The sequence below is a fragment of the Schistocerca nitens genome, chromosome 6 (assembly GCF_023898315.1).
Source record: "Schistocerca nitens isolate TAMUIC-IGC-003100 chromosome 6, iqSchNite1.1, whole genome shotgun sequence".
Lineage (NCBI taxonomy): Eukaryota > Metazoa > Arthropoda > Insecta > Orthoptera > Acrididae > Schistocerca > Schistocerca nitens.
The window spans coordinates 368667405-368692568 of record NC_064619.1 but is presented as its reverse complement, the minus strand read 5'-3'; the positions used below and the strand labels follow the sequence as shown (position 1 = coordinate 368692568).

The following is a 25164-nucleotide window of genomic DNA, read 5'->3' as shown; positions in this document are numbered from 1 at the left end:
TGCTCTTAAACTGAGAACAAAAGTAATGGGATAAATTAAAACCAATATAAAAACTGATGTCAGAACTGAGGAGGTGAAACAATTTTGTAATGTAACTACTAAAATCACAGAGGGGCAATAAAGGCTTAGTGAAAGTGAAGAGAAGGATAGCATTGGTAAATTAGGCATTTATCACTAAGGAAAACATTATAACCTGCAAACATATGAATATAGACGTCAGAAAATAGTTGGCAAAATCATTTGTATGGCTTAGAGTGCTCTACAGAAGGGAAAGTTGGACTGTGGATCAAATGAAAAGGAACTGACTTGAAGTTGCTGAAATGTGAAATGGTACAAAATGACAAGAATGAGCTGGATGTAAAGAAAAATCAACCTGGAAGTCTTGAGGGAAGTGCATGAAGAGAGATTATTACAGGAAATGGAAAACACAAAAAATAAAATTTATATGACATGTCACCTGACAACTACTTTATCATTAATGTTCTTTGAAGGGAAAGGGGGGGGGGGGTGAGAAAAAAAGGGAAGAGGTTGGCCTAGGGTTTGGAAGGCATAAAAAAGATGTGACAATTATGTGAAACTAAAACGAACAGCAAATGACAGTAGAGTGGTTGCTTTGACAAGGTTCCCTTTAGAATATGTAACGCTTATTAGAACTGAAATACTACTTGCTGTCACCTTTGACTTAGGTTAATGGGTAATCACTTCCCCTTTTTTAATGCAAGTGTAATGTCACTCAGCTACTAAGCCATTACATCTGTTCTTCCAAGCAACAGTCCTTTTGTTTTCACATGCTATTCATTTTTCTTGTAATGGGCCCCTCATAATTACTACTGTTGCATGCATAAAATTCTAATACTTAGTAAATATAATAGAGGGAAACATTCCACGTGGGAAAAATATATCTAAAAACAAAGATGATGTGACTTACCAAACGAAAGCACTGGCACGTCGATAGACACAGAAAATTCTAGCTTTCGCAACCAACGGTTGCTTCGTCAGGAAAGATGTGGGTTTTGAAGGAGAGGGTAAGGAGTCATTCCAATCCCGGGAGCGGAAAGACTTACCTTAGGGGGAAAAAAGGACGGGTATACACTCGCGCGCACACACACACATATCCAGACACAAGCAGGATGTATGCTCTTCGTTTGAACTGGGTTATTCTGTAAACTTGGAACAGTGCTGCATAAAAAAATAACAAGTAATTTTAATTTCATATTATTTTAATAGCATCTTTCCAACAGTACACTGAATGCTGGAGGAAGACTAGTGTCCACAGGCTTTTAGGCACTAAGATTTGTAGCTCTTAGTAATACTGCCCAAATGCCATAATGCTTCCCTGAGAAAGGCATACAATCAAACCAGATACATTCATGATTCATAAATACACATTCATATGGTAACTATTACCTTCACTCTCAATAGGAAGCTACAAGGAAGGAAACATTTATAATTATAAAACCTCTCAGAGATTTCAGAAGGCACATTCTTCATTATTATTATTACAGCTGAAAAGTGGAATTTTACCTCTGGTCATATATTTTAAAATAAATGACATGTAAGAAAAACTTTTGATTCAAGCTTTATACAATGATTACTGATAATTTCTTCCACATAACTCCTAATAATAACAAAAATGATTACTATTGTAGGGTTCCTTCCATGATAAAAACTGAAATTCAAGGCTAACAATAATACTTATAATAACCAGCACTAACTAAGCACTGATCACTGAGAAACAATATTCACCATGTATCACTAATAATGTGACACAAATACTTCGCTGCATGTAGATTACCATATCTCTTGTAAGAAATTTACTACTACAGCACCAGGAATGTCAGTTTCAATTCTTGCTATATAAACCAAAATCTTTCTGAGTGCTTGGGCAACCTACTGTTTTATACAATAATACATTATATACAATCTGTACAGAAACTAATACAATTTACAGGCAAGGATATTTGCCAAACCAGGCACAACTGTAAAAACAGCAGAAACAAATTGACACTTTTTTACAATTTTTTAAAATCAGAGGGGTGGCCACAGAAATATGGATTCAGAACACATTAAGTAACATCAGTTCATGTATTGTTAAGATATCAAAGAGTACTTGATGTACCCATACTGTTGTAAAGCTGATTCACACTTCTGAAGAAGTGAAAATATGTCACACACACAATATTTATGAGTACATAGTGCCTACACCACTCTACAGTCTTTCTAACCAATACTGTTTAGTGAAATTCAAGTAAAAGTGCTTTGAATAAATATCCAGTTTTACACCACAATAAAATACATACTTCATACATCCATGTTACTAAAACTGACACAAAACCTCTACAGGTATTTCTATAATATGAATTGCTCTTCTGATTTTCTGCATTTGATATTATAGAAATAATCTAAGTAGTTTTAAATTGATAAGCTGTGATAACTCATTTTTTTCACATAAGAGAAACAACAATGATAGATGATTTGCAGATCATCTCACCTAAGTTAGATCAGAACGAGGCTGTTTACAGGTGCAGCAGTCAATGTTATCATTTATTTCTGTTTGACTTATCAGTTCTTTACTGCACTGTGCAGTAACATAATAGTTTTACAAATGGGCGTAAGTGAAGGTTCCACACAGGGTCTGATTATTAAAAGACAAAAATAACATGTGGAAGCAAGGGTAAAAATTAGTTTAAAGACACTATATTTTTTGTTTATGGGAACAACTGGCCATTATGCACTTACCTAAAGTAAAAGTTATTTCTTATTGTAAATTCAAAGTACTGATAGGCTCAGGTATCAGCCACATGTTACAAGTGAACATAATATAAGCAACATATTTTGCTGTCAAAAAATTGTTCTATGAACATCTGCAAGAAATTTTTTCCCCACCAAGTCATCTATGAACACTGCAATTTAATTCCTGTAGCCAACAATATATCTTCTTATTCGGCACCTTACCTGTTATGTCTACTGCCTTTGGTTGAAATTAAAAAGACCAATAGACTCCAAACATTTAATGAAACAGTTTAAAGTGGCTGCTTTAGTTGAGGAAGCAGTTTGATGTTGAATGCCAATTGGCTTTTTCAAATTTACATGTAACAAAAGTAAATATGACTGTGTACATAGAGGAGAGTAAAAGTTTTAAATTATACTGACCTTGTGTACTTCACAGCAATAGCTCCATTGCTCTACTCCTATTTCTTCTTCCCCTCCTCAAAAACATTTCATTTTACAATTCATTGGATCCTGATTTCCCCCCTCCCCAAGCCAGACTAGAGGTAATAAAGTAATGCCATAAATATTTTAAAATAGGAAAGTTAGGCAGGAAAAAATCACAAATGTCTTAAAAGTGGAGTGCACTAAAAAGCTTTTCAAACAGAAAATGAAACACACACAAAAACTATGAAAAATTTCCTAACTTTTAAAAATCCCAGTCAGTTATATCTAATGGCCACTAACTTCAACCACTGTTCATTGCTGCCATTCTATGGGAGCCTTATCACTTGTTTGTTTATAAAAAATATTGAATCTTCATGCTGATGTACTGTAGTAGGTGGTTTGGTTGCTGAAGTAAATGTCTGTAAACAAAACAAATGAGTGTTTAGCCACACATCAAGTTGATCTCTAAAGAAGTGGATAGTATTACAATACAAGGAGTGGATAAATGCTTAAGGGGGGACACTAGTACTCCTGGATGTACCTCTTTTTTTAGACTAATATCAGCGTCCAATGAGAAGTTCAGGCAGGCAGGTGCTAAAGAGGTCCAAAACTGACAAAAATCTCACAAGAGGAAAGTAAATAATAATGTTACCATTTTTCACCAAAACATTCCGGGATTGAAGAATAAAGTAGATGAGCTGGTTTGTTTAGATGACATTGAATCTGATAATGTAATAGATATACTATGCCTGTCTGAGCATCGCATTGTGTCGGATATGGAAAAGGTAAATATCAGTGGTTATAAACTAGCTGCACATATGAGTACAGAGAATAAGGTGGGATAAGGAGTTGCCATATATGTCAAAAGTTATCACTGTGTAGAAAGCTTACATACAAAAAACTTTTGTCAAGCAACATATAGAAGCATGTGCCTGTCAACTTAAACTGAAGGAGGGCTCTTTTATAATTGTAACAGTATATAGGTCACCTTCAGGGAACTTTCATTTATTCCTGGAAAACTTGGTTGCCTTGTTGTACTATCTGTCAGATAGGGGAAAGCAAATTGTTATTTGTGCGGACTTCAATGTTGATTCACTGAAAGAGTGTAATAGGAAGAATGACCTGGAAGTCTTGCTCGGTTCTTTCAATTTGTCATCTGTCATTAATTTTCCTACTCGGGTAGTAAAGGACAGCAGCACATTGATAGATAACACTTTTATAGACCAAGATAGGTTTAAAAACATAAATTCTTGTATTGTTGAGAATGGGCTTTCTGATCATCATGCTCAGCTAGTTACAGTATGACACAGCTCCATTCAATAATTCAAAACTACCCTCCAAAGTTTTGCGTTCAATTAATGACTCAACAATTAAAAATTTCAGAGAAAATCTTCAGCAGTTAGACTGGGATGAGGTGTACAAGGAACCCGATGCTAATTTAAAATATAACTTATTTCATGATACACTTGTAAGAGAATTTGAAAACTGTTTCCCCAAGAAAGTAGTTAAATCTAATTATAAGAAACCATGCAAAAAACCTTGGCTTACTAAAGGAATAAAAATATCTTGTAACCACAAAAGGGAACTGTACCTAACAACAAGAAAGAGTAATGACCCACAAACAGCCAAATATTATAAAAACTACTGTGCTACCTTAAGAAATGTTATTAAAAAGTCCAGAAGCATGTGCACATGTCTGAGATTAATACCTCTGATAACAAAATCAAAACAATTTGGAATATTATTACAAGGGAGACAGGGCAACCAAGAGTATAGGATGATGGCATCACCATCAAAGCGGATGGAAACTTGATAAACAACAAGCAGGAAGTCGAAAACATTTTGAATAATCATTTTTTAAATGTTGTAGAGAAAATAGGATCTAAATGTTCATTAGAAGAAGCAAGGCAGTTAATGGAAGAGTCCTTACCCACACCATTTTATACAATTGAAATTCCACCCACCTCTCCTTCTGAAATTAGGAAGATGATAAACTCTCTCAAGAATAAAAGCTCACACGGAATTGATGGCATTTCCAGCAGGATAATAAAAGCTTGTTCCCAAGAAATATTTGGGATTCTTAGCCACATATGTAATAGCTCTCTGAAGCAGGGTATTTTCCCAGATAGACTGAAGTGTGCCAGTGGTAAACCACTGCATAAAAAAAAGGGGATACGTCTGACGTCAACAACTACCGCCCAATCTCTCTTCTGACTGCCTTATCCAAAATTCTTGAAAAAGTAATGTATTGTAGAGTAGCTTCACACCTTTGTAAAAATAAAGTTTTAACAAAATGTCAGTTTAGTTTCCAGAAGGGTTTTTCAACGGAAAATGCTATATATAATTTCACTAATGAAATATTAAATGCTCTGAGTAACTGGAAGTCACCCGTTGGGATTTTTTGTGATCTATCAAAGGCTTTTGATGGTGTAAATCATGGAATACTTCTAGATAAGCTCAAGTACTGTGGTATGAATGGGACAGTGCTCAAATGGTTTAAATCATACCTAACTGGAAGAGTGCAGAAAGTTGAAATTAACAGTTCACATAATATGCAAAAAACTGGTGATCTCTTGAACTGGGGAACAATCAAGAATGGGGTGCCGCAATGTTCGGTCTTGGGTTCTCTGCTGTTCTTAATATATATTAATGACTTGCCATTCTATATTCACAAAGATGCAAAGCTGGTACTTTTTGCCGATGATACAAGGATAGCTATCACACCCAACAGACAAGAATTATCTGGTGAAATTGTAAACGATGTTTTTCAGAAAATCATTAAGTGGTTCTCTGCAAATGGGCTCTCATTAAACTTTGACAAAACACAGTATATACAGTTACACACAGTAAATGGAATGACACCATTAATAAATATTGACTTCGATCAGAAATCAGTAGCTAAGGTAGAATATTCAAAATTTCTAGGTGTATGCATTGATGAGGGGTTGAACTGGAAAAAACACACTGAGGATCTGCTGAAACATTTGAGTTCAGCTACTTATGCTATTAGGGTCATTGCAAATTTTGGCGATATACATCTGAGTAAATTAGCTTACCACGCCTATTTTCATTATCTGCTTTCGTATGGCATCATATTCTGGGGTAACTCATCATTGAGTAAAAGAGTGTTCATTGCACAAAAGCTTGTAATCAGAATAATTGCTGGAGCTCATCCAAGATCATCCTGCAGACACTTATTTAAAGAGCTACAAATCACTGTAGCCTCACAATATATATATTCACTTATGAAATTTGTTATTAACAATCCGAACAAATTCAAAAGTAATAGCAGTGTACATGGCTACAACACTAGGAGAAAGGATGATCTTCACTACTCAAGGTTAAATCTAACTTTGGCTCAGAAGGGGGTAAATTATGGTGCCACAAAAGTCTTTGGTCACTTACCTAATAGCATCAGAAGTCTGACAGATAGCCATATAGCATTTAAAAGGAAACTCAAAGAATTTCTTAATGGCAACTCCTTCTACTCATTAGATGAATTTTTGGATATAGTAAGTGGGTAATTCCCCCAACACACAAAAACAAAACAAAATAAATAAATAAATAAAAAATTAAAAATATTGAGTGTCATGTAATATTTTATGTAATGTAGTATCTTGTATCGACACCTTTTATTAACCTGACACGTTTCATATCATTACGAAGTGTCGTATTCATGATCTATGGAACAAGTACTAATCTAATCTTATCACAAACAAGGGCAAAGGAATTTTGGGGAAAATCACATTTGAATTACCCATTCTTTCACTGTTCTGTACAGAGGAAAGGTTATTGTTGAATGAATGGAAACGAAAGTGTAAACGTAAGGTTGACATTAACCCTTCCATTGTTATAAATACTCGACGAGTTACTTTACATACAGCACTAATGGTTTTCAAACAATGTTGATTGTGTTGAATTTCAAGTATAGAATTAATGATTTTTTTATTTTCAAAGTCGTTTATGGAATATTTTAATAATGGGATACAATTGACAATGGAGTCACACAGTACAAATTTTACACTGACAATATTACGAGAAGGAAAACTGCTACTCACCATATAGCGGAGATGCCGAGTTACACATAGGCACAACGAAAAGACTCTCACGATTATAGCTTTCGGCCATTACGGCCTTCATCAACAACACACACACACACACACACACACACACACACACACACACAGTCTCAGGCAAGAGAAATGCATAGGTTAAAGTTAGATATAGTGGGAATTAGTGAAGTTCAGTGGCAGGAAAAACAAGACTTATGGTCAGGTGAATGCAGGTTTATAAACATAAAATCAAATAGGGGTAATGCAGGAGTAGGTTTAATAATGAATAAAAAAGTAGTGTGGGTAAGCTAGTACTAACAGCATAGTGAATGCATTATTGTAGCCAAGATAAGACACACAGCCCACACCTACCACAGTAGTACAAGTTAATATGCCATGTAGCTCCGCAGATGATGAAGAGACTGAAGGTGGAAATGTATGATGAGATAAAAGAAGTCATTGAGATAGTGAGGGGAGATGAAAATTTAATAGTCATGGGGGGACTGGAATCCGATAGTAGGAAAAGGAAGAGAAGGAAAAGTAGAGGGTGAATATGGGAATCGGGGTAAGGAATGAAAGATAAAGTCGCCTGGTAGAATTTTGCAAAGAGCATAACTTAATCGTGGCTAACATTTGGTTTAAGAATCATGAAAGAAGGTTGTCTACATGGAACAGGCCTGGAGATGCTGGAATGTTTCAGATAGATTATGTAATGGTAACAGAGAGATTTAGGAACCAGGTTTTAAATTGTAAGACACTTCCAGGGGCAGATGTGAACTCGACCACAACCTATTGGGTATGAATTGTAGACTCAAACTGAAGAAACTGCAAAAAGGTGGGAATTCGAGGAGATGGGACCTGGATAAACTGAAAGAACCAGAGGTTGCAGGGAGTTTCAGAGAGAGCATTAGGGAACAATTGACAAGAATTGGGGAAATAAATACAATAGAAGAAGAATGGGTAGCTTTGAGAGATGAATTAGTGAAGGCAGCAGAGGATCACGTACATAAAAAGATGAGGGCTGGTAGAAATCCTTGGGTAACAGAAGAAATACTGAATGTAATTGATGACATGAGAAAATATAAAAATGCAGTAAATGAAGCAGGCAAAAATGAGATTGACAGGAAGTGCAAAATTGCTAAGGAGGGATGGCTAAAGGAAAAGACAAATTTGGAGGAAAGAGAACATCTTATATGAATATCAAGAGCTCAGATGGAAAACCAGTTCTAAGCAAAGAAGGGAAAGCAGAAAGGTGGAAGGAGTATATAGAGGGCCTATACATGGGCGATGTACTTAAGGACAATATTATGGAAATGAAAGAGGACTTAGTGAAGATGAAATGGGAGATATGATACTGCATGAAGAATTTAACAGAGCACTGAAAGACCAAAGTCGAAACAAGGCCCCGGGAATAGACATCATTCCATTAGAACTACTGATAGCCTTGGGAGAGCCAGCCATGACAAAACTCTACCATCTGGTGACCAAGATGTATGAGACAGGCAAAATACCCTCAGCCTTCAAGAAGAATATAATAATTCCAATCCCAAAGAAAGCAGGTGTTGACAGGTGTGAAAAATTACCAAACTATTAGTTTAACAAGTAATGGCTGCAAAATACTAACACTAATTCTTTACAGACAAATGGAAGGGCTGGTAGAAGCTGACCTTGGGGAAGATCAGTATGGATTCCGTAGAAATGTTGGAACGCGTGAGGCAATACTGACCCTATGACTTATCTTAGAAGATAGATTAGGGAAAGGCAAACCTACATTTGTAGACTTAGAGAAAGCTTTTGACAATGTAGACTGAAATACTCGCTTTCAAATTCTGATGGTGGCAGGGATGAAAGGCTATTTGTACAGAAACCAGATGGCAGTTTTGTGTCGAGGGGCACAAAAGGGAAGCAGTGGTTGGGAAGGGAGTAGTGAGACAGGGTTGTAGCCTATCCCCGATGTTATTCGATCTATACATTAGCAAGCAATACAGGAAACAAAAGAAAAATTTAGAGCAGGAATTAAAATCAATGGAGAAGAAATAAAAACTTTCAGGTTTGCCGATGACATTGTAATTCTGTCAGAGACAGCAAAGGACCTGGAAGAGCAGTTTTTTTTTTTTTTTTTTTTTTTTTTTTTTTTTTTTTTTTTTTTTTTTTTTGGGCGCACAACTTCAACCGTCATTAGCGCCCAGACTACGTTAGGAATGCACCGCGAGTCACAAGTTTAAAACAGCAACGAAACGGAAAACACGATAAAAGACAGACTGACAGGCATAGGATTAAAAAAGAAAACAGCATAATCAAATGTCCTTTGAGAGGGTTGTCAAATTGATAAAATGAAGAACGCGAGCAGCTGCTCGTGGGTCATCCGCTAAAATGGCTTCTACAGTACAGGGCAGGCCAAGATCAAGACGCAGGGTGTTAAAATCCGGACAGGACGTTAAAATGTGGCGGACCATCAGCAATTGCCCACATGGGCAGAACGGCGCCGGCGCAGCCCTCAGCAGATGGCGATGGCTGAACCGGCAGTGTCCAATTCGTAACCGGGCCAAAACTACCTCCTCCCGCCGAGAAGGGCGTGAGGAGGACGTCCAAGCCACGGGAAGAGGTTTTAAGGCCCGAAGCTTGTTGTCTGTAAGTGCAGCCCAATCGGCATGCCACAACGATAAAATGCGCCGACAAATTACCCTGCTACAATCTGACGAAGGGACACAACAAGAAGCTGTCCGAGGCTGGAGGACCGCAGCCTTGGCCGCGGCATCTGCAGCTTCGTTCCCGGGGATACCGACATGGCCAGGAACCCACATAAAGCTAACCGGAGAACCGACGTCCACCAGCTGCTGAAGAGAGCGTTGGATCCGGTGCACGAAAGGGTGAACCGGGTACGGATCACTGAGGCTCTGGATAGCGCTCAGGGAATCGGAGCAGATGATATATCCAGAATGTCGGTGGCGGCAGATGTAAAGAACAGCCTGGTAGAGGGCAAAGAGCTCAGCTGTGAAGACTGAACAATGGCCATGGAGCCGGTATTTGAAACTTTGTGCCCCGACAATAAAAGAACACCCGACCCCGTCATTGGTCTTAGAGCCATCTGTATAAATGAAGGTCATATTAATGAACTTCGAACGAAGTTCGACAAAACGGGAGTGGTAGACCGAACCGGGGGTAACCTCCTTCGGGAGCGAGCAGAGGTCAAGGTGGACGCGAACCTGAGCCTGGAGCCAAGGTGGCGTGTGGCTCTCGCCCACTCGAAAGGTTGCAGGGAGTGAAAAATTAAGGTGTTGAAGGAGGCGACGAAAGCGAACTCCAGGGGGTAGCAGGGCAGAGACATACAACCCGTATTGACTGTCGAGAGAGTCATCAAAAAAAGGAACGATAAGACGGGTGGTCGGGCATTGCCAGTAGCCGACAGGCATACCGACAAAGCAGTATATCGCGCCGGTAGGTGAGTGGCAACTCACCAGCGTCAGCATGAAGACTCTCGACGGGACTAGTATAAAACGCTCCGGTCGCAAGTCGTAAATCCCGATGTTGTATGGAGTTGAGGCGGCGTAAGATGGATGGCCGTGCAGAGGAGTATACGAAGCTCCCATAATCCAGCTTGGAGCGGACGATCGACCGATATACGCGAAGTAGGACGGTTCGATCCGCTCCCCACGACATACCACTGAGAACACGGAGGACATTTAGAGAACGGGTACAACGGGCAGCCAAATATGACACATGTGGAGACCAACTAAGTTTCCTGTCAAATGTAAGACCTAAAAATTTTGTTGTCTCCACGAATGGGAGAGCAACGGGACCGAGTCTTAAGGACGGTGGGAGAAACTCTTTGTAGCGCCAGAAGTTAATACAGACCGTCTTCTCGGCAGAAAAACGGAAGCCACTGGCGACACTCCAGGAGTAAAGACGGTCAAGAGAACGCTGAAGACAGCGCTCCAGGAGACACATACGCTGCGCGCTGCAATAGATGGTAAAATCGTCCACGAAAAGGGAGCCTGATACATCAGCTGGGAGGCAATCCATTATTGGATTGATTGCTATGGTGAAGAGAGCGACGCTCAAAACTGAGCCCTGTGGCACCCCATTCTCCTGGCGAAAGGTGTCTGACAGGACAGAACCCACACGTACCCTGAACTGTCGATCCATTAAAAAGGAACGAATAAAAAGAGGGAGGCGACCGCGAAGGCCCCATGTATGCATGGTGCGGAGAATGCCCGCCCTCCAACAGGTGTCGTAAGCCTTCTCCAAATCAAAGAACACAGCCGCGGTCGGGCACTTCCGCAAGAAGTTATTCATAATGAAGGTCGACAAGGTAACCAGATGGTCAACAGCAGAGCGGCGCCTACAAAATCCACATTGTACATTGGTAAGTAGGCGTCGAGACTCAAGCAGCCAAACCAATCGAGAGTTAACCATTCGCTCCATCACTTTACAGACAGCTGGTAAGCGAGATGGGTCGATCACTGGAAGGCAAGTGCTTGTCCTTCCCCGGCTTAGGAATCGGGACAACAATAGACTCGCGCCAGCATGCGGGAACATGTCCCTCAATCCAGATGCGATTGTAAGTACGAAGAAGAAAATCTTTACCCGCAGGAGAAAGGTTCTTCAGCATCTGAATATGAACAGAATCAGGCCCTGGAGCGGAGGACCGTGATCGGCCAAGTGCGTTTTCGAGTTCCCGCATGGTGAATGGTGCATTATAACTTTCACGATTCGAGGAGCGGAAGTTAGGTGGCCTAGCCTCCTCTGCCTGTTTGCGGGGGAGGAAGGCAGGGTGGTAATGAGCGGAGCTCGAAACCTCTGCGAAAAAGCGGCCGAAGGCATTGGAGACAGCCTCAGGGGCCACAAGGACGTCATTCACGACCGTCAAGCCAGAAACTGGTGAAGGTGCTTGTGAAAGCAGCCCAGCTGGCTTTCTTGCTGTCTTTAATAATATGACGACACTGTGCACGTAATCGCTTATAATTGATACAATTCGCCACTGTAGGCTGGCGTTTAAAGGTGCGTAAAGCGTCTCTACATGCCGCGGTCCACCAGGGGACCGGTACGCGACGTGGAGAAGAAGTAGGGTGAGGGATGGAATATTCAGCAGCAGTGAGAATGACTTCCGTGAGGTGTGCGACCTGACTATCGCAGCTTGTGAATGTTTGATCCTGAAAGGTCGCCCTGGAAGAGAAGAGCCCCCAGTCTGCTTTCGAGATGTTCCAACTAGATGAGCACGGAGAGGGGGTATGCTGCAGGAGATGGATAACACACGGGAAGTGGTCGCTCGAATATGTATCAGAAAGTGCATACCACTCGAACCGGCGTGCAAGTTGGGGAGTACATAGAGAGAGGTCTAAATGGGAATAGGTGTGAGATGTGTCCGAAAGAAAAGTAGGGGCGCCAGTATTGAGGCAGACAAGATTGAGCTGGTTGAAAAGGTCTGCTAACAGGGAGCCCCTCGGGCAGGATGCTGGAGAGCCCCAAAGGGGATGGTGGGCATTGAAGTCTCCAGTTAACAAAAATGGTGCAGGTAGCTGAGCAATAAGTTGCATCATGTCTGCCCTGGTAACGGCAGACGACGATGGAGTGTAAACGGTACAAATGGAAAATGTAAAAGTGGGGAGAGTAATGCGGATGGCAACTGCCTGCAGGCCGGTGTGCAACGTGATGGGATCGTAGTAAATATCATCCCGGACCAGCAACATAACTCCTCCATGAGCTGGGATACCTACCACAGGGGGTAGGTCAAAACGCACAGAGGTGTAGTGTGCCAAGGCAATTTGATCGCAAGGGCGTAGCTTCGTTTCCTGGAGGGCGACGACGAGCGGACGGTGCAAGCGGAGCAGCAACTTCAAGTCCTCTCGGTTGGAGCGAATGCTGCGAATATTCCAGTGAATAAGTGCCATCGTAAGAAAAGAAAAAGGAAGATGAAAGAAGGGGTCACCTCGAAGGCCGCTGAGGGCCTGGCTTCGAGCGAGCACTGCCGCCGCTATCAGTAGGCGGACAGTTATCGTCCATTTGGTCTATAGGTTCATCGGCCATCTTGGAAAGATGGCCGGGAGGGGGAGCTTCCTCCGCCGGTGAACGGCCAGATGTTCGGCTACCAGCGGTGCGGCCAGGCGAAACGGATGACGGCTTGGGGCGGCAACCGCTGGGTGGCGCAGGAGAAGAAATGCGCCGTGGCGGAGAAGGAGAACTGTGCTTCCTATTTGCCTTCTTGGAAGGTCGTTTGGTGGAAGTACCGGTCGAAGGCTGGGAGGTCGAGGTACGTAGGAAGTCTGCACGGGACGGTTCCTTCTTGAAGGCCCGTGCATCTGACTTCTGGGTCTTCGTCTTAGCAGAAGCTGATGAAGGGGCTGGTGCCTGTGGGGTGATGGGAGGAAGAGGAGACGTCGACCGCGCGATCTTAGCACTGGCCGAACGGACGACTGTGGTGCTGTGAAGGTCAGATTGCATGTCTGGGTTGCCACCTCCCTGGTAGTCCGAGGAGAGGCGAGGACAGTACTGTATTTCCCCGCTGGGAGCAGCGTGGGCTTCCTACTAGCCAATAGCTTGCGAGCAGCCGAGGTATACACTTTCTCTTTGACCCGAATTTCTTGGATACAGCGTTCTTCCTTATAGACAGGACAGTCGCGGGAGGATGCGGCATGGTCACCCTGACAGTTCACACAACGAGGAGACGGAGGTGGACAGTCACCCTCATGGGCATCCCTGCCACAAGTGACACATTTAGCCGCATTGGAACAAGACTGTCGAGTGTGATTGAAACGCTGACACTGGTAGCAGCACGTAGGTGTCGGGACATAGGGGCGAACAGAAATAACCTCGTAGCCCGCCTTGATGCACGATGGCAGCTTAACACTATCAAAGGTCAAGAAAAGTGTCCGGGTCGGTACAAGGTCATTGTTGACCTTTTTCATGACCCTATGGACAGCCGTCACGCCCTGCTCAGCGAGGAAAGATTGAATCTCCTCGTCAGTCTAGCCGTCGAGGGATCTAGTATAGACCACACCACGAGACGAATTCAAAGTTCGGTGAGCCTCCACCCGGACAGGGAACGTGTACAGGAGTGTGGCCCGAAGCAGTTTTTGTGCCTGAAAGGCGCTCTCAGTTTCGAGTAATGAGGTACCGTTACGCAACCTGGTACAAGATTTAACAGATCCGGCTATGGCATCTACGCCCTTCTGGATAACGAAAGGGTTGACAGAGGAAAAATCCTTTCCGTCCTCAGATCGAGAAACGACGAGGAACTGTGGGGCAGGCGGTAGTACTTTTGTCACTGGTAGCTGGTCACGTTTCCGTTTTTTGGCAGAAGTCGAGAGAGATGGAGTGGAATCCATTGCGGAGGAATCCCCCATGATTGCCAGCGTCTCCGATGGCGCGCTCCTTCCTTGTGGGGACCCTCTCAGAGGGCACTCCCGCCTTACGTGAATGTTTACACCTCATGTCACACCTCCCGAGAAACAGACGGAGGGACCAATCCGCATGGTCAGAAGGTATCAGCTCAGGCAATCACCCCTCCCCGGGCCTGGCCTTTACCAGGGGGTACGCGCGTGCCTCACATGTCTACCCAGGGCGGGGAATTACGCGTTACCCCGTCACCGGCTATGCGTGCGAACGCGTCGGTCGGCCTTCAGGCGCGCACAGAGAGGAAGGAAGAAGAGGAAGAAGAGGAAAAAGGGGAGAGAGAGAGAGAGAGAGAGAGAGAGAGAGAGAGAGAGAGAGAGAGAGAGGACAGACTGTCTCAAACGCCGAGGCGGAGACCAGAGAAGGCAATGAGAAGGCAAGGAGAAGAAGGCAATGAGAGGGCAAGGAGATTTTGCAGGGGAAAGTGTAAGGAAGACAGTGAGGTGGAGAACAGCAAAGAAAGGAACCAACCAAAGGAAGGAAGAAACGAGAAGTGAAAAAGCAAAATGACCGCAAATAGAGGTTGTGGAACCGTCCGCCTCCGGACGCAGGCGCTAACTACCCCCTTGAGGGGGAGGGACTCCTTTTAGTCGCCTCTTACGACAGGCAGGAATACTTCGGGCCTATTCTTACCCCGGACCCACAGGGGGGGGGGGAAGAGCAGATGAACGGAATGGACAGTGTCTTGAAAGGAGAATATAAGATGAACACCAACAAAAGCAAAATGATTGTAATGGAATGTAGTCAGATTAAATCAGATCATGCTGAGGGAATTAGATTAGGAAATGAGACACAAAGTAGTAGATGAGTTTTGCTATTTGGGGAGCAAAATTACTGATGGTCGAAGTAGAGATGATATAAAATGTAGACTGGCAATGGCAAGGAAAGCGTTTCTGAAGAAGAGTATAGATTTAAGTGTCAGGAAGTCGTTTCTGAAAGTATTTGTATGGAGTATAGCCATGTATGGAAGTGAAACATGAACGATAAATACACTCCTGGAAATGGAAAAAAGAACACATTGACACTGGTGTGTCAGACCCACCATACTTGCTCTGGACACTGCGAGAGGGCTGTACAAGCAATGATCACACGCACGGCACAGCGGACACACCAGGAACCGCGGTGTTGGCCGTCAAATGGCGCTAGCTGCGCAGCATTTGTGCACCGCCACCGTCAGTGTCAGCCAGTTTGCCGTGGCATACGGAGCTCCATCGCAGTCTTTAACACTGGTAGCATGCCGCGACAGCGTGGACGTGAACCGTATGTGCAGTTGACGGACTTTGAGCGAGGGCGTATAGTGGGCATGCGGGAGGCCGGGTGGACGTACCGCCGAATTGCTCAACACGTGGGGCGTGAGGTCTCCACAGTACATCGATGTTGTCGCCAGTGGTCGGCGGAAGGTGCACGTGCCCGTCGACCTGGGACCGGACCGCAGCGACGCACGGATGCACGCCAAGACCGTAGGATCCTACGCAGTGCCGTAGGGGACCGCACCGCCACTTCCCAGCAAATTAGGGACACTGTTGCTCCTGGGGTATCGGCGAGGACCATTCGCAACCGTCTCCATGAAGCTGGGCTACGGTCCCGCACACCGTTAGGCCGTCTTCCGCTCACACCCCAACATCGTGCAGCCCGCCTCCAGTGGTGTCGCGACAGGCGTGAATGGAGGGACGAATGGGGACGTGTCGTCTTCAGCGATGAGAGTCGCTTCTGCCTTGGTGCCAATGATGGTCGTATGCGTGTTTGGCGCCGTGCAGGTGAGCGCCACAATCAGGACTGCATACGACCGAGGCACACAGGGCCAACACCCGGCATCATGGTGTGGGGAGCGATCTCCTACACTGGCCGTACACCACTGGTGATCGTCGAAGGGACACTGAATAGTGCACGGTACATCCAAACCGTCATCGAACCCATCGTTCTACCATTCCTAGACCGGCAAGGGAACTTGCTGTTCCAACAGGACAATGCACGACCGCATGTATCCTACCCTGGCCAGCAAGATCTCCGGATCTGTCCCCCATTGAGCATGTTTGGGACTGGATGAAGCGTCGTCTCACGCGGTCTGCACGTCCAGCACGAACGCTGGTCCAACTGAGGCGCCAGGTGGAAATGGCATGGCAAGCCGTTCCACAGGACTACATCCAGCATCTCTACGATCGTCTCCATGGGAGAATAGCAGCCTGCATTGCTGCGAAAGGTGGATATACACTGTACTAGTGCCGACATTGTGCATGCTCTGTTGCCTGTGTCTATGTGCCTGTGGTTCTGTCAGTGTGATCATGTGATGTATCTGACCCCAGGAATGTGTCAATAAAGTTTCCCCTTCCTGGGACAATGAATTCATGGTGTTCTTATTTCAATTTCCAGGAGTGTAGTTTGGACAAGAAGAGAATAGAAGCTTTTGAAATGTGATGCTAGAGAAGAATGCTGAAGATTTGATGGGTAGATCATGTAACTAATGAGGAGGTACTGAACAGAATTGGGGAGAAGAGGAATTTGTGGGACAACTTGACTAGATGAAAGAATCGGTTCTTAGGACAGGTTCTGAGGCATCAAGGGATTACTAATTTAGTATTGGGGGAGCAGCGTGAAGGGTAAAAATTGTAGAGGGAGACCAAGAGATGAATATACTAAGCAAATTCAGAAGGATGTAGGTTGCAGTAGTTACTTGGAAATGAAGCTTGCACAGGATAGAGTAGCATGGAGACCTGCATCAAACAGCAACAGCATATGTGACTCAGCATCTCCACTGTTTGATGAGTAGCCACTTTCCTTCTCATAATATTGTTACATTCCATCCTGGATTTTCCATTGTTAGTTATTTTACACTGACAATCATTCCCTATCTGTGTTGCTACTCTTCTATAACGATATTATTTTTTTAAATACAAGTACCCCATTATCTCAATATTTTCTTACTTTTTAGATGCTGATGAAAAGTGTCTCTACCTCATTGACAACTAATAGTTTGCGTGACTCATCTTTCCAGTATATAGTTTCTTTATGAAAGGGGTGTTCTACATGTCTGTATGAGAAAGCATTGTTGAAGTCTTGGGAATGGTTGAACATATACTTTTGAGTACTTGTCAGTTCTTTTTCCAAAAAGCCTCACCAATTAATTTATTACCTGCTTGTACATAATTTCTGCACTAGCAGAAGAAAGAGGACACAACTCCATTTTAAAACTGAGAAAATATAGGTTGAATTTTGGGTACCAGCAGTATTCTTAAGCATTGGTTCTTGACTACTGGGAGTCTCTCTTCTACTTATTTAGTAAATGTAAAATGAGTGCTGGCAGATTTTTCACCTCGAAATTTGACTTTTCCATAAAGAATATTAATATAGGTATTCTTCACAGAAAATCTGCATCCCAAATACTGATTAAGTTCACTAGCCTCATGTATTTTTAAATTTGTCTACAATTCCTCTTACAGGACAGGTTCCCCCCCCCCCCCCATAAGAAATGACATCTTGTCTGTCCCTTGAGACTCACCATGCATGAATTATATTGTAAATTAATAAATAATGAGACAAAATTGCTGGCCAATACTTACCTTCAGGAAGCAATATGTACAGTTCTGTTGCTAGATACACATAAAAGTGAAAGTGACACAACACCTGTCTGTTGCCCGACAAATTTATAGCAGTTCTGAAGCGAATGCCGTGAAGTGTTTCCTTCAGTTTAGAAGTCGAGTTGAACTTACGAGGGCTTAAGTCAGGGGAATGCATGCAGTAGGTGGTATAGCACTTAGCTGTCTCATCAGTCAAACAAATCAGTAACAGCTTGCACTGTACGTGCTTGAGCATTGTCCTGCAAAACGATGGTCAGGTCCTGCAGAAAGTGTCATCACATCTGTTTCTATGCTGTTCATTTTTGGAACACAAACTATGACCAACAGGTTATACACAATGCTTGTGACTACTTTGAAACATATATCTATTTTGTATGAGCTTTAAATAAATAGTTGCCACTATTAAAGTTCCAACCCTCATATTACAAATGGCTAAACTTACAAACTAGTATCCAATCATATACACAGTCTGTTGATTCCTCTGTCACCATTAGGAAGTCAGTTGAATCACCAGAGAGAGCCCTTGCAGGACATGCTAGAATTTACATGGCAAACAGGGGAAGTTATTTTTTCCACTTGTACAGAGTCAGTACACCTTCCAATGTTGGATCTTATTCGATTAAGAACTGGCTAGATCTTGTGTGGCTCTGCAAAGCCATGTGGCTTGGGTGATATGCATGGCATCTTTAGTTGTTCCATAATAGCATAATCTGCCATGTGAATCTCCAGTAGTCATTAATACTGAAGCTGGTGTCTGGGTGTCAAAGAGTGAAGTCCGCTTTTGCTAATAGCTGGAATATTTGTGTGAACAGGGAGGTGAGGATTTTTCTGTAGTTTTTTTGTACTCCTGTACAAGTGCAGCTTCCAGCCACAGAGGAGGAGGTGGTGGTATGTGGCTAATTATGGGTAACCCACAAGTAGATGTAGGTCTGATTGTACCACTTTAATTATATGGTAGGGTTGAGCTGTATGTTGACAAGTCTTGTGAGAGTATTGTCCATCCACAATGGGAAGCAATATTTTGCAACAGGGTAAACCAGTCCCCACAGTTGGAGTACAAAATGTCGATACAGAGGATCCCCATGATGTCCCAACACAGTTTCTGGAAAATGTTATATTGAATTTTGATTACAGAAGGTGTTGTTAATAGATCCTGTTTGTAACTGAGTTGTGTTCTAGATATACTGAGTTTAGTTATGTCTGAATAGCATTATTTCAAAGTAGACTGTGAGCTTTGTGTTGGCCAGCTTGTTGTTTAGGGAAAACATTGAGACTTCTGACTTAGGACATTTGGCTGCAACCTCCTTTTTGAAAATACAGACAAACAGTTACTAAATCACTGGTCAATACAGACTTGATAACTTTGCCTGTGCCCAGTTGACATGATACCCAAACTTTCTTGATGTGGTTTCAGGCATATCCAATAAGAACAAATTGAACATGAGAGGGCCAGATCCTTGTGGCAGCCCATTGTTTACCTGTAGCTGTGAATTCATCTTGTTGCCCATTAGTATTTGGAAACATCATTTACTGAGCATTTTATTGATGAGATTGCCAATTTTTAGGCTTGGGATGACTTGTACAAGTTCCAATATGATGCAGCTGTCAATCAATGAATACAGCTGCTGAGTACCGTGGCTCTGGAAACCAGCTTCTATTGCTGTTTGGGAGAGCACTTGCATCTATGCATCTGTCATATGGTCTGTATCCTCCCTGTTCAATCAGCATTTTTTTAAAAAAAAGATCGTATGACTTTTCTATTGTATACCATTCTTTCCTGTGTACTAAGTAGGGCTATGGGTTGATAACTTTCTGGTCTGTCATTTGGTTTACGTGGTTTCAATAAGGCTATGACTTAACTTGTTTCATTGCATATGGTAAGTTGCATGTATGCAGAGTGTTTGTGAAGAACTCAGCCAGCCACTGTTTCACAATAGTGGCCACACCAAAAGGAATTCTGTGTGAATGCCATCAAACCTGGGGCTCTCTGATTTCATTTCTTTTATGGCAATTGTTATTTCCTCAATTTTGTATGTAGAGAATACTCAGTTTCAGCTTTGCAATCTCTTTTGTGTGCCTTTAATTTCCTATTATCCCTAATAGTATGTGCTCAGACTTGAGGAGTTCTGGAAGTGGATATGATGCTGGCTGCAAATGGGTTGGGGGTAACAAGATTGTAAATGTGATCTTGTGGGGTACCACCATCTAGTTTTCTGAGCAAATTCGAGTATTTCTGGCTAGATGTATGGATGTCCAGAGATTCAATGGACTCAATCCACTTTATACATTGAGATGCTGACATTGCTATTTCAAATCACAAACGGTTCGTCAAAGCTGTAATTGTACAGCCAAGAGGTGTATTCCAAAATCAGTAATTAAAACTTCCGGGCTAAGAGGCCGTGGTCCAATGGTAGAAATACTTCTCCCTGACGTTTTGTTGCCAGCTGCGGGCAACATCATCTGAGGTGAGTCTACGACTCACCTCACGAAACGTCAGGGAGAAGTATTTCTACTATTGGACCACGACCTCTTAGCCCGGAAGTTTTAATTACTGAAGACGCCGGCCGTGAAAGCCTACACGCTATGACTGTATTTCAAAATGTTTCTGTAAAGTATATATACCTGGCTGGACAGAAAAAGTGCGCATGGGGTTCCAGTTCCATTCCTTGTAGATGGTTTCATCAGAAGCTAGTCTCCAGTATCCATTTTCTTCTGTCTTTCTACAACATTAGTTGTTAAGAAATTTGTCGTGTAACTGTTTTGTTGTTACTGAAGGGCATTTTTGTCAGACTGTTTATTCTATTCAGCCATGCAAGGTTTTTGTTCATAATTTCTGTATTTTCAAAGGATGTTCTGAGGCAGATTTCCTGCAGTGGTTTAACTTGTTGTAGTGTTTCCTGAATATTCTTGAGCAAGAGAGCAGTTTAAAGTTAAATTAATTTTAGGTTAACCATGTGCTATTCTCTTATTATATGTTTCAATATACAATTAAACAATAGTGGTGACAGGCAGTTTCCCTGCCTTAAACCTGTTTTTATGGGGATTGGCTCCAAAAATTCTCCTCTGAACTTTACTTTTCATTTTCTATTGTTTAAAATGAGTTCTATAACTTGACTAACTTTGGGTGGCGTTGGTGATTTTTCCGCATAGGTGCCCCATGGTCTTAAACCTCCTTGGTATTCATTTACTTCTTGCTCTAGTTATTGTTTAATTCTATGATATAAAATTATAGAAAAAAACTTTTATGTGCAATCCAATAGAGATATAACTCTGTAGTTATCTGGATTGGTCTTATCTTCTTTATTGTGGAGTGGCTCTATGTAGCTGTGGTCCAATGTTCAGGAAATGTTTCTGTTATACAGCTTTTGATAAAGCCACGTGTAGTTAAGTCCAAATTGTGCCACTGATGTATTTTCACACTTCCCTGAAAACTAGCTCTTTTCCACATGGCTTGGAAACTGAAAGTTACATACACTTTATGTATGTTCTTTTAAACACCGTGAAGCTCTGCGGTAAGTAAAGGGCATTAGCACGTTGCAATTTACATATACATCTAATTCAGATGGGAGAGGAAACTGCTGAACTTACCAAAACATTATAATGCATGGTATATCATGCACTATGATGTAGCCTTTGGTGACTGGACTGCTTTTCTCCTGAAAATGATTAAACAAGATTCTTATATGACAACACTAAACATTACATCTACAAGATTGCAATGAAACTGATATTCTTGCAGCATGGGAATTGTCCAGTGTGGTGTCGTAGTTGCTAACTACAAGGACTGTAAGCACAAAACTGACCCCTTAGTGATTTGTGTTAAAGAGTCCTGGAAGATTTTACAGCATGTTTGTTGGCAAAATATTTCGATAATTCTCCCCATTAGAATAAAGTTCAGCTCTGTCAGTGCTTTTAGAGATGAGTTTGCAAAATAAAATGCATTTCAGAGTCAGTTTTCACTGGTTAATTACAATATCACATTGTCTAAAAAGGAACGTAAATATTTACAGAAAGACAGTTCACCGTGTGTGTGTGTGTGTGTTTTGGGGGAGGGGGTAGGATCAATTAAAGACTTTCAGTTACAGCAGCACCAACACAAAACGGGAGAAAAGTGAACTGCCCCCTAGTGCCTTGCAAATGCCAATACTGTGCACTGAGTTAACATTTAGGCCATCAAAAAATTGTTTTTGTACAAACACTGGTACAAATTAGTGTTATCGTTCAAACTGTTTACAAAATGAGGAGCAAAACTTAAATGGGATGACCAGAATGTATGAAGTCAGAAGACCACTGCATGAACAGTGCACTAGACAAATTTAAAAAGAAAGTGGTTGAAATAATTATAAAAGGTGTCAATAGCAAATGAAACTACTACTAATGTTTCTCAGGTACCTGTTGATTACAAACAATCTACTGCAGAACACAGAAATGGATGAAAAATCATATACTAGCACCACAAAGGAGACAATACTGCATGATAACATGTACGGATTTAAGTGGCTGATGATGGTGGTGGTGGTTGTGGAAGTGAAAGATGCTAGGACTTCATTAGCTCAAGCTAAAGTCACATATGGTGATTTTATAGACACAATGCTATTGCAGGTAGTATTTCCTTGTATTCTAACAACCACAGAATTATCTCACTTAGAGAAGAGGACACAACTTGGTTTTTTATGTGGAAACTGAAATAGCTCATGACTCTCACTCATTGATTCGTAAGGGCTAAATTTCAATATGTTTCAGTTACAAACACAATACATTACATTGTCAGGTTTGTTTCTTTTTTATTTTTATCAGTATTGTACAAGCAGTTGTGTACTTTACTACTTTTAGTACATACAACAGTCAGTAATATTGCCATGTCAGTTTTGGTTTAGATTTTTCACCCTTTATGTGTGTCAAACTGATATACTATTTCTAAAATTGTTTAATTGGATAGATAAAAAATCTACTCACCAAGCGGTGGTAGAACACACACATAAAAGAGTGTTGTGATTAGCAAGCTTTCGGAGCCAGTGCCTCCTTCTTCAGGCAGAAGGGTTGAAGGTGAAGGAAGAAGGTTGAAGGAAAAGGGGTAAATTTTGGGAAAGTCACCCAGAACCGCGGGTCAGGAGACTTTACTGTATGGGATGAGAAGGGATGATACTTACCAAAACTTACCAAGGTTAGAGCAAAGTCTACAAAGAAGCCATGGATTACTCGAGGAATAGGGGTATCTTGTAAAACAAAAAGAAAACTGTATCTGTCAATCCGAAACATTTCCAATGTTGATGCTATAGCACATTATAAGAAATACTGCAAAATATTAAAGACTGTAATACGGATATCAAAGCAAATATATTACAAGGAAAAGATAGTCATATCAGATAACAAAATAAAGACAATATGGGATATAGTGAAGGAGGAGATCTGTAGAACCAGACATGAAGAGGAACAAATAGCATTAAGAGTAAATGATACATTGGTGACAGATGTGTATAGTGTTGCAGAACTTGTTAACAAACATTTTATAACTGTTACTGAAAAGATGGGATTGTCAGGTTCGGTAGATGCTGCTATGGATTACCTTAGACCAGACATTTCAAGTAACTTCCATAATATGAATTTGACCCTCACTACCCCAACAGAAATAATGTCCATCATAAAATCTTTAAAATCACAAACATCTAGTAGGTATGATGAAATATCAACAAAGTTAATTAAAGAATGTGATTCTGAGCTAAGTAACATATTAAGCTATCTGTGTAACCAGTCATTTATCAGTGGAATATTTCCTGAATGGCTGAAATATGCTGAAGTTAAGCCACTGTTTAAGAAGGGAGATAAAGAAATAGCATCAAATTTCCGTCCAATTGCACTGTTGCCAGCATTCTCAAAAATTTTCGAAAAAGTAATGTACAGTCGTCTTTATAACCATCTTATCTCAAATAACATACTGTCAAAGTCACAGTTTGGATTTCTAAAAGGTTCTGATATTGAGAAGGCTATCTACACTTACAGTGAAAATGTGCTTAATTCATTAGACAAAAAATTGCAGGCAACTGGTATATTTTGTGATCTGTCAAAGCCATTTGACTGTGTAAATCACAATATCCTTTTAAGTAAACTAGAATATTGTAGTGTAACAGGAAACGCTGCAAAATGGTTCAAATCTTATATCTCTGGCAGGAAACAAAGGGTGTTATTAGGAAAGAGACATGTATCAAGCTATCAGGCATCATCCAACTGGGAACTAATTACATGTGGGGTCCCACAAGGTTCCATTTTGGGGCCCTCACTTTTTCTTGTGTATATCAATGACCTTTCATCAGTAACATTACCAGATGCCAAGTTTGTTTTGTTTGCCAATGATACAAACATTGCAATAAATAGCAAATCAAGTGTAGTCTTAGAAAGATCAGCCAATAAAATATTTGTGGACATTAATCACTGGTTCCTAGCCAATTCTTTGTCACTAAACTTTGAAAAAACACACTACATGCAGTTCAGAACTTGTAAGGGGTGTCCCAAGAGTATATGTCTAACATACGATGACAACAAGATAGAAGAAGTGGACAGTGTTAAATTCTTGGGATTACAGCTTGATAATAAATTCAACTGGGAGGAGCACACCACAGAACTGCTGAAGCGTCTTAACAAATCTCTGTTTGCAATGCGAATTTTGCCAGACATAGGGGATATAAAAATGAAAAAGCTGGCATACTATGCTTACTTTCATTCCATAATGTCATATGGGATTATTTTTTGGGGTAATTCATCAAGCCAAGCTAAAGTTTTCTGGGCACAAAAACGAGCAGTAAGAATTATATGTGGTGTGAACTCAAGAACATCCTGCAGAAGCCTGTTTACGGAACTAGGGATACTAACTACTGCTTCCCAATATATCTATTCCTTAATGAAATTTGTCATTAAAAATATATCACTTTTTCAAACCAACAGCTCAATTCATGGAATCAATACTAGAAATGAGAATAATCTTCACAAGGATT

At 41.6% G+C, this 25164-nt stretch overlaps 1 protein-coding gene across 1 annotated transcript in view; it reads right to left on the bottom strand.

Annotated features, from left to right (window-relative positions):
• Positions 1-1202: 1202 nt before the first annotated feature.
• The window catches only part of LOC126262571 (bifunctional arginine demethylase and lysyl-hydroxylase JMJD6), a 128510-nt gene continuing 104548 nt past the window's right edge, over positions 1203-25164 (bottom strand). The window contains exons 8-9 of the mRNA XM_049959283.1: positions 21764-21831; positions 1203-3575 (exon numbers count right to left, since the gene is read on the bottom strand). Coding sequence (XP_049815240.1) covers positions 21795-21831 — 37 coding nt within the window. The 3' untranslated portion in view covers positions 1203-3575; positions 21764-21794. The remainder of the gene's footprint in view (positions 3576-21763; positions 21832-25164) is intronic.